Source organism: Rhinopithecus bieti, unplaced genomic scaffold (genome assembly GCF_001698545.2).
Source record: "Rhinopithecus bieti isolate Rb0 unplaced genomic scaffold, ASM169854v2 scaffold_1014, whole genome shotgun sequence".
In the NCBI taxonomy this organism is placed as follows: Eukaryota; Metazoa; Chordata; class Mammalia; order Primates; family Cercopithecidae; genus Rhinopithecus; species Rhinopithecus bieti.
The window spans coordinates 1,312,131-1,322,417 of record NW_016803499.1 but is presented as its reverse complement, the minus strand read 5'-3'; the positions used below and the strand labels follow the sequence as shown (position 1 = coordinate 1,322,417).

Here is a 10,287-nt window from a genome sequence, read left to right as displayed (position 1 = left end):
AAAAAAAAAAAAAAAAAAAAAGATGGTGGTGCGCACCTGTAGTCCCAGCTACTTGGTAGGCTGAGGCAGGAGAATCACTTCAATCCAGGAGCCAGAGGTTGCAGTGAGCAGGGACTGGGCCACTGCACTCCCGCTTGGGCAAAAGAGCGAGACACCATCTCAAAAAAAAAAAAAAAAAAAAAAAAAAAATTAGCTGGGCACGGTGGCAAGCAACTGTGGTCCAAGTTACTTGGGAGGCAGAGGTGGGCAGATTACTTAAGCCCAGGAGACGGAGATTGCAGTGAGCCAAGATGGTGCCATTGCACTTCAGCCTGGGCAATAGGCTGGTGTGGAAAACAAGAGAGAAATGAAAAGAAAAAACCATGTATCATTGATCTGTTTTTCATAAACCAAAGACTGAAGTCCTATTCTGATTCCATAAAGTGGTATGTAATTCTTGAAAAGCAATGAAAAATAGAAAAGATAGGAAGAACCAAATAATAAATAGATACTGATAACAATTTGATCTATTTCCTTCACCTGTTACATTAATACATATTTAGAATGTTTTAAAACACTAGGATAATACTATAATTTTAATATTGCTTTTCACTTATGTATCAAGTACTTTTGTTGTAACTTTTCAAACAATGTTTAGTGACTTAAGATTATTCCATCACACAAATACAACAAAAAATACTACAAAAATGCCCCCTTCGCTACCATGGTTGTTTAGATTGTTTCCATTTTTTTTTTTTTTTTTTTTGTACTTACAAATTAAGCTGTAATATCCCTGTGTATCTCTCATGAAGCAGTTAGAATAAATTCCCAGAAAGGAGATCAATGGGGCAAAAAAAAACTAGCCATTTCCAGGGTTGGTGGCAGCCAGGCGTGGTGGTAGGCACCTAGAGTCCCAGATACTTGACAGGCTGAAGTGGGAGGATTGCTTAAGCTCAGGAGTTCGAAGTCAGCCTGTGCAACATAGTGAAATCCCATTTCAAAAAAAAAAAAAAAAAGGCAAGCCGTGTAAAGATTAAACCACACTGCCAAATGCCTTCCAGAAAAAATGCTCAAATTTACACTCCACCAGATACAAGAGTCCATCTCTCTGTATCAGGGGTCAGCAAACCACAGCAGGGCCTGCCTCCTGTTTTTGCCCATCTTGTGATCTAAGAATCGTTCTATATTTTTAAATATTAAAGGGAAATCAAAAGAATTACATTCATCAAGTGCTTTCCAATGTGTCATGCACTGTCTAAATCTTTACATTTATTAGTTCATTAATATTTACAACATCCCCATGAACTAGGTAGGTAGTATTACTCATTTTATAGATGAGAAAACTAAAGCTTCTAGATAAAGTAGTCAAAGATCACACAGCTAATGGGTAGTTTGGCTGAAATTCAAACCCAGAGTCTTACCCTAGAGCCTGTTTTGTTTTGTTTGTTTTGGAGACAGGGTCGCCCAGGCTGGAGAGCACTGGCACGATCTTAGCTCACTGCAACCTCTGCCTCCCGGGTTCAAGCGATTCTCATTGCTCAGCCTCCCAAGTAGCTGAGATTACAGGTGGGCACCACCATGGTCCGCTGAGTTTTGTATTTTTTAGTAGAGATGGGGTTTCGGCATGTTGGCCAGGCTGGTTTCAAACTCCTGGGCTCCAGAGATCTGTCCACCTTGGCCTCCCAAAATGCTGAGATTACAGGCATGAGCCTCTGCACCCGGCCCATAAAATTCTTAACACAGGAATAAGTTTTCATGACTTTGGATTTGGCAATGTGTCTGTAACTCGGGGCCTCAGTTTTTAAAATACGTTTTAATCACCTTATTTTTCTTCCTTCCCTCCTCTCTTACCCCTTAATTCCTTCCCTCTCTAGACACTCTCTTCCAGCAATGCATGCTTATCTAATATGCTCTTACTTAAGTAATTCCAGAGGTTAAGCCGGGCACTGTGGCTCACGCCTGTAATCCCAGCACTCTGGGAGGCCGAGGCAGGTGGATCACGAGGTCAGGAGTTTGAGACCAGCCCGACCAACATGGTGAAATCCTGTCTCTACTAAAAACACAAAAATTAGCCGGGCGTGGTGGCAGGTGTCTGTAATCCTGGCTCCTTAGGAGGCTGAGGCAGGAGAATCACTTGAACCCGGGAGGTGGAGGTTGCAGTGAGCCGAGATGGCACCACTGCACTCCAGCCTGGGTGACAGAGCAAGATTCCATCTCAAAAAAAAAAAAAAAAAAGAAGAAGAAGAAGAAATTCCAGAGGCTAATCTCAAACAAACCAGGCACTGTAGAATCCTCCTGCTCAGGAGGAGTGGCAAGCAACTAGGCTACCACCAGCGCCAACCAGACCTCCAGATGGGTGACCACCCAAAAGAGCCATCCAAACAAAGACACACAGACCCTGCACCGCTCCCACATGTCTCCCATACCAAGCTGCCCTTTAAAAACCCTATGGTAATTTCTTTTTTTTTTTTTTTTCTGAGACGGAGTCTTGCTGTGTTGCCCAGGCTGGAGTTCAGTGGCGTATTCTTGGCTCACAGCAACCTCTGCCTCCTGGGTTCAAGCAATTCTTCTGCCTCTGCCTCCCAAGTAGCTGGGATGACAGGCATGCACCACCACACCCGGCTAATTTTTGTATTTTTAGTAGAGACAGGATTTCACCATGTTAGCCAGGCTGGTCTTGAACTCCTGACCTCAAGTGATCGGCCTGCCTTGGCCTCCCAAAGTGCTGGGATTACAGGTGTGAACCACCGCACCCAGCCCCCTATGGCAGATTTTAAAATTTAAGATGTTCTTTGTGATAAGAGTCCACCATCTTCTCAGTTTTGCTGGCTTTCTGGAGAAACCTGCTTTTCTCTCATCAACCCTCGTCTCTTGTGTCGGGCTTTCGAGTGGCAAGCAGCCAACCCTGGGTTCAGCTACAGATTCTTTGATACGCTATCAAAAGCCCAAACAAAAAGAAAAAAATAGATAAACTATATTTTTTCAAAATTAAAAACCTTTGGGCATCAAAGGACATTACCTACAGGTGAAAAGATAGCATGCAGAATGGGAAAAATATTTGCAAATCATAGACCTGATAAAGAATTAATATTCAGAAAATATAAACACAACACGAAAAGATGATCAACATCATTTGTCCTTAGGGAAATGCAAGTCAAAACCACAAAATTAGACACTACTTCACACGTTTAGATGGCAAAAAAAAAAAAGAAAATAACAAGCATTAGTAAGGATGTAGAGAAATCGGAACCTTCTTACATTGGTGTTTGGAATGTAAAATGGTATAGCTGCTATGAAAAATCATCAGGCAGTTTCTAAAAAAATTAAACACAGAATCATCCTGTGACACAGTGATTCCAAAAGAGTCCCTATTTTTCAATTCCAAAAGTATTGAAACAAGTATTTGTACACCAATGTTCACTGCAGCATTATTCACAATAGCCAAACGGTGGAAGCAGCCCGAGTGTGCACTGATGGCTACATAAAGTGTGGTCTACCCACACAGTGGGAAACCATTCAGGCCCAAAGAGGATGGAGACCCTAACACATGCTACAACACAGATGAATCTTGAAAATACTATGCTACAAAACGCCAAAGGGTATTTATGATTCCACTTACATGAGGTACTTAGAATAGGCAAATTCACTGAGACAGAAAGTACATTAGAGGCTACCAGGGACTTGAAGTAGGCAGGATGGGCACTCTTCAATCATACTCACACTGCCCTTCAGTCATTCAGCCATCTGTGTAAAAAGACCAAGTACCAGTACTGCTTAATGGCTACAGTCCTGGAAAGACGAAAAGGTTTTAGAAATAGTAGTGTTGCTTGCACAACTTGGTGAATGCAATGAATGCTGCTGCACTGTATACTAAGAAATGGCTGAGATGGCTAATTTTACGATATATATACGTAACCACAACAAAACATTAATTACCTGTGTGTCTTTTACCCATTTTCTTGCTCATCTATAAGAATATCTCTAATGCTTTTTAAGGCAATTAAATCTTTGTAATATATATTGCAGAGTTTTGCTTCTTCAGATGTCTGGTTTATCTTTTCTGCTCAATACCCAATCTCACTGAGAATCAGGAATATAAAACTTGACTGTCAACATGAACTGCAGAGCACCATTCTAGCTACACACTTAACACTTGCCCGATTTTCTTCACACCACCACCAAGGCAATAAACTTTCCAAGCGAAGTGCCAAGAACTGCTCCTACCCATTTTCCCCTTCAATTGTACCCACACTGCCCTTCAATCATTCAGTTATCTGTGTAGAAAGATCAAGTACGAGCACTGAGTAGAATCTGAACTCACGAAATATCGAAAAAAGAACAGATTAAAAATCTTAAATTTTTTTTTTTGAGACGGAGTCTTGCTCTGTCAGGCTGGAGTGCAGTGGCATGATCTTGGCTCACTGCAACCTCCGCCTCCTGGGTTCAAGTGATTCCCCTGCCTCAGCCTCCCGAGTAGCTGGGACTACAGGCTCACACCACCATGCCCAGCTAATTTTTTGTATTTTAGTAGAGACGGGGTTTCACCATGTTGGCCAGGATGGTCTCGATCTCCTGACCTCATGATCCATCTGCCTTGGCCTCCCAAAGTGCTGGAACTACAGGCTTGAGCCACCACTCCCAGCCTCAAAATCTTAACTTTTAAAGATAAGCCTGAAAAGCCTTAAAATTTTAAAATAATAGTTAAGAGTACATCAATACAGTTTTATTGTTCAGCTACATTAAATGGGTGGGAAGATGGTGATTTTATCCATTGAGAATATATGCATATTCTTTCGGGCAAAATAATAACAAAAGGAAAACTATTGTATACAACTTTGTAAGAGCTTCTGTCTTCTGTAAAGGCATAATTAAAACTGAAAAAATTAAAGATGAGACAGCACAGTTAAGCTTGCATGAATGGGGGGAAAGAAAAGAAATCTTAGTCAATAGCATGCAGAACTGCCTAAAAGAAAGCAATATATTTGGTTTTAGAATAAACATCAGGGCCAGGAGCGGTGGCTCATGTCTGTAATCTCAGCACTTTGGGAGGCCAAGGTGGGTGGATCACAGGTCAGGAGATGAAGACCATCCTGGCCAACACAGTGAAACCCTATCTTTACTAAAAATACAAAAAATTAGCCAGATGTGGGGGTGCGCACCTGTAGTCCCAGCTACTCAGGAGGCTGAGGCAGGAGAATTGCCTGAACCCGGCAGGCAGAGGCTGCAATGAGCTGGGATCACGCCACTGCACTCCAGCCTGGGCGAGAGAGTGAAACTCCGTATCAAAAAAAAAAAAAAAAAAAGAATAAGCATCATATGAAGAGTTATTATAAACAGCAAATGAATATGCTAATTTTATCAGTAACGGGTCATGGGAACAAAAATGATCGTTATTTGTGTGTGTGCATAAAAATGGTGGTAAATGCATTATTCAACATAGCCCTTAAAAACACCACTTTCAAATGGGCCAAAAATGTACATAAACAGAGAAAAAAGACAAACAGATAAATGATTAACAACTGGAGAATCGGGGTGAAGGTATATGAGAGTCTATCTAATTCTTACAACATTTCTGATAATTTCTAAAAAGCAGTGGAGACTAGAAAACTACCTTTTACATTAACATAGTTATAAATCTAATGCTAGTTATCAATGAAATTTGAGCTAATTGTTGAGAAGGAGAATATTAAGAACAATTTTCAATAGCCCCAGATTTAATTTACTGATAACTGTTACCCTTTACTTCAACAGGTGTGCTTCATTCATTCACTCATTCAACAAAAGTTATTGCGCGGGCGCGGTGCTACAAGCCTGTAATCCCAGCACTTTTGGGGAGGCGAGAGGGCGATCCGAGGATCAAGAGATCGAGAACCATCCTGGTAACATGGTGAAAACCCCGTCCGTAATCTAAAAATACAAAAAAACTACACGGGCGACCTGGGGCGCCTGTAGTCCCAGCTACTCCGGGAGCTGAGGCAGGAGAAGGCGCTGAACCCGGGAGGCGGAGCTTGGCAGTGAGCTGAGATCCGCCACTGCACTCCAGCCTGGGCGACAGAGCGAGACTCCGTCTCAAAAAACAAACAAACAAACAAACAAACAAACAGTTATTGAATGTGGCCACTATGTTTCAGGAACCTTTTGAGTTTTAGGAGCATGGCAGTATACAAATACAGATGAAATCCCTGAATTCCATGTCTTTGTATGGAGTCATGTAAATCCAAAAAATTGTCCAGGGTTTTGCCATGTATTAAGAAACTGCATGATGGCCCTAGGATTTACAAATTTGACTTCAAAATTCCAGAAGTAGTCTATTTCTTGGTAGCCAAAGTTTCCTTTAATCAGTGAGCCAAACTAAAAGGCAGGCCCCTATTCTACCAGATCATATACACTACAGCAACAGTTCAAAATTTTTGTTAAAAAAATAAAAAAATTGGTCTGGCACAGTGGCTCACACCTGTAAATCCCAGCACTTTGGGAGGCCAAGGGTGGAGAATCACTTGAGCCCAGGAGTTCAAGGCCAGCATGGGCAACATAGGGAGACCCCATCTCTACAAAAAATTAAAATATTAGTTGCAGTAGAACACACCTATAGTCCTATCTACTTGAGAGGCTGAGGTGGCAGGGCTGTTTGAGCCTGGGAGGTCAAAGCTGCAGAGAACCATGATTATGCCAATGCACTCCAGCCTGGGCAACAGAGAACTTGTCTCACACACACACACACAAAAAGGAAATTAAGCAATATACAGTATTAGAATTTAATTCTCTGCTTACTCTATTACGCCAAATAAATTATAAATAATAATTTGGAATAGTGGTGTATGCATGTATTTCCACAGTTCTTATGTTAATTATTCACATATATAGTTAGAATCAAGAAATATTATGAACCAGTAAAAAGTGAATCAATTCTAAGTGTTTCTGATTATAGACTATAGACTAGACTATAAGGAGGCCTAACAAACCGCTAGCAGGGCCCTTAAGTTTGTCAATGGCTAGGTGGCTAACTAACCGGCTGGTTCACTCAGCAGTGAAGAGAAAACTGCCATAGTCCTGTTCCGCTAACACCTTTTGTATTAGTCCATTTTCATACTGCTATGAAGAAATACCCAAGACTGGGTAATTTATAGAGGAAAGAGGCTTAATTGACTCAGTTCAGCATGGCTGGGGAGGCCTCAGGAAACTTACAATCATGGTGGAAGGCAAAGGAGAAGCAGGCACCTTCTTCACAGGGTGGCACGATCGAGAGAGTGCAAGCAGGGGAAATGCCAGACGCTTACAAAAGCACCAGATTGAGACTCACTATCGCAAGAACAGCATGGGAGAAACCATTCCCATGATCCTACCTCCACCTGGTCCTGCCCTTGACAGGTGGGGATTATCGGGAATACAATTCAAGATGAGACTCTGGGTGGGGACACAGCCAAGCCATATCACCTTTAATCTTATAAATCACTCCTTCACAAAAGCACCTAAAAATGCAAGAACTTGAATTTTAACTCACAGCACTAAAGCCTAATTGCCTTACACATGGAAGTTTCTTAGTTTCACCCTCTTTAGACTGGTGAGGCGTTAGGTACACAGTGCTTATAATTCTTTGAGGCTGGCAAAATTAAACACTGTATGAATGAGAATCATCTTAATTCTAAAGATTTTTATCCTTTTAGCCAATTTTTTTTTTTTTTTTTTTTTTTTTTGAGATGGAGTCTCCCTCTGTCCCCCAGGCTGGAGGGCATCGCCCAGGCTGGAGGGCAGTGGCACAATCTCATCTTACTGCAAACTCCGCCTCCGGGGTTCAAGCAATTCTCCTGCCTCAGCCTCCCGAGTAGCTGAGATTACTGGCGCTTGCTACCTCGCCCAGCTAATTTTTGTATTTTTTTGTATTTTAGTAGATACGGGGTTTCACCATGTTGGCCAGGCTGGTTTCGAACCCTGACCTTGTGATCCGCCCGCCTCGGCCTCCCAAAGTGCTAGGATTACAGGCATGAGCCACTGCGCCCGGCCCTAGCCAAATATTTTTCAAATACCTCCTGTGTGCCAAGTATCGTGTTACATGCAAGTGATACAAAATAGTCTAACAGTGGCTCCTCCTTTCACCTCAAGGTGCTTACAATATATTTGGAGAAATTATACATAAAACATTTCCACCTTTATTGCAATTAACAATATTAATGACATCAGATCTTAATTACTTAACTCCCCACAGACAGGAAAAGTTTCCCTTGTTAGCAACTGTGTATGCTTCAATTAATCTCGATATTGTCCGGACCTAACACAGCACCTGGCATACAGTAGTTGATTAAAAAAATGCTGAATGAATAGGCAAAAACATGACACAAGGCAGCATATGACCAGTGGGAAGTAACAGACAATGAAAAGAACACAACATAGAGAATGGCCACTGTGGCGCCCTTTGGTTACCTCACATCCATCTACTGAAACAGATTATTTTCTTCTTGTCCATGTTTCCCCCTTGGATTAAAGGAGCCCACATAAAGCAGGAGAGACAAAGAAAGAACGATAATGGCTTAAATGCCTTCATAGAGGTCAATACAAAAAGTAAAAAGGGCAGAGATGAGAAGCAGCTCCTCACTCTGCAGAGGTTAGGGTCAAAAAAAGCTTTCCCAGAGAACTACACCCCGAGGCCTTGGAGGATGGAGTAAGATTTCACCAGAAGAAGAGGGCAGAGAACTGTCCAGGCCAGGAGAACAGGAAACCAAGGCATGGTGTGATGAATTTCAAGTATGTCTGTGTGGCTGCGATCTGTACAACGCACAGGGGAGGGAGGGATGATGCTGATCAGGTTATGAAGGCCTTTAAATGCCACCCTCTGGGTAAGATTGAGATTTTACTCCGAGGGCAAATGAAAATTCCGGAAGATTTTAAACCAGGGAGTTAGTTACGGTTTTGGAAAACACTGCAACGATGGCGTGGACAGTGGACCCTGACGAGAAGCATTACTTCACTATCACATCACTCCAAAGGGCAGCAGCTCCAACCATATGCCCAAATACTGGCGACTACAGAAGTCCTTCACCAGCTGCCTGCAGCCTTGTGATCACCACACACCACATCCCAAACGGCTTCGTCTCTTAGGCCAAAGCAATCCTGCAAAATTTGCTGAAGCTTCCCTCCCAGACTCGATCCTAAGCGTGCACTCGGAAACGTCACTTCGCTTTTCCCACGATTTCGCGTGCTTGCATTGAACTCTCACATTCTTCCCCTGCTCCTGTTTTGGGTCCGCCCGCGCTGCTTCCAGCTCGCGTCCTCCCCGTCGGGCCCGCAGCTCCCCGCCCATCCCCGCGCCGGGGCCCCTCCACGTACCCCCTCGGTTTTCATGTCCAGGATCTTCTCCACCTCGAACACATCCTCTCCGTCCTCCTCACTGTCGCCAAAGGCCTCCGCTCCTCTCGCGGCTGCGTCATTATCCTCGCCCACGACTCCAACTCCTTCGACTTCGGCCAACTCCTCAGTGCTGTCGGCAGCTGTCACAGGAACTGCGGTCACACTCGCTCCCTCCGCAACCGGCTCCATCCTAGCAGCTCCGCAAACCGCCGTGGAAAACCCGCTGCGACACACACCCCAGCAGCGCCTCGCGTTCGGCGCTCGGCCCTACTCCACATCAGCGGCGTAACGGAAGCCGACCAATGGCGGGCTTGGACCCTAGAGTGACAGGAACAGAAACCAGTCGTGGAAAGGCGGGCGCGGCGCAGCTACGCGGGGCCCGCGGGAAGCAGGTGGGCGGGGCAGGGAGGGCACCCGAGGCGGAAGAGCGTAGCGGCGGTTTGTAGCTGTGGCGGAAAAGGTCAAGGACGGGAGGCGAGCGGGCGAGGCGGCCGAGGCGGGCGACGCTGGGGAGGAGGAGGGTCGTTCGGGCGGAGGGCGGCCCAGGGCTGAGGGCGGCCCGGAGGAGCTGACAGTGGCTGATGCCCCGGCAAGGAAGCCTCAGGTGCGGACGCCGGGAGGGCCGGAGCCGCCGACTTTCTAGGAAAGGGAACCCCGCTGCTGCGGAAACCCCAGCCAAGCGGACCGGCTTCCCAGAAGTCATATAGGATTTTGATAGGTTTAGCACGTGTGGATGATCCAATCAAACATAACTCATAGTGTTCGTATATTTTAATGAGTGTTGTTTAAAGACAAGGAAACGGAGCGGCCCAAAAAGCATCCGTTTTTCAAGTTCTAGCGCCCTTTGCGTTTTCGTTGAAAATACCGGAGAAGGACGTAATGAAAAGTATTTGTTCACGTTGCGAAGAGTTGACAAAAATTACGCCACCCAAAGTTAGCGAAATAATGCTAGGAAGATACACTTAA

At 44.3% G+C, this 10,287-nt stretch overlaps 1 protein-coding gene across 2 annotated transcripts in view; it reads right to left on the bottom strand.

Annotated features, from left to right (window-relative positions):
- Window positions 1-9,616, bottom strand: part of MPHOSPH8 (M-phase phosphoprotein 8) — a 45,983-nt gene extending 36,367 nt beyond the window's left edge. For both annotated transcript variants that reach the window (XM_017886441.1, XM_017886451.1), the window contains exon 1: window positions 9,301-9,616. In XM_017886441.1, coding sequence (XP_017741930.1) covers window positions 9,301-9,510 — 210 coding nt within the window. In that variant the 5' untranslated portion in view covers window positions 9,511-9,616. The remainder of the gene's footprint in view (window positions 1-9,300) is intronic.
- Between the last annotated feature and the right edge of the window lie 671 nt (window positions 9,617-10,287).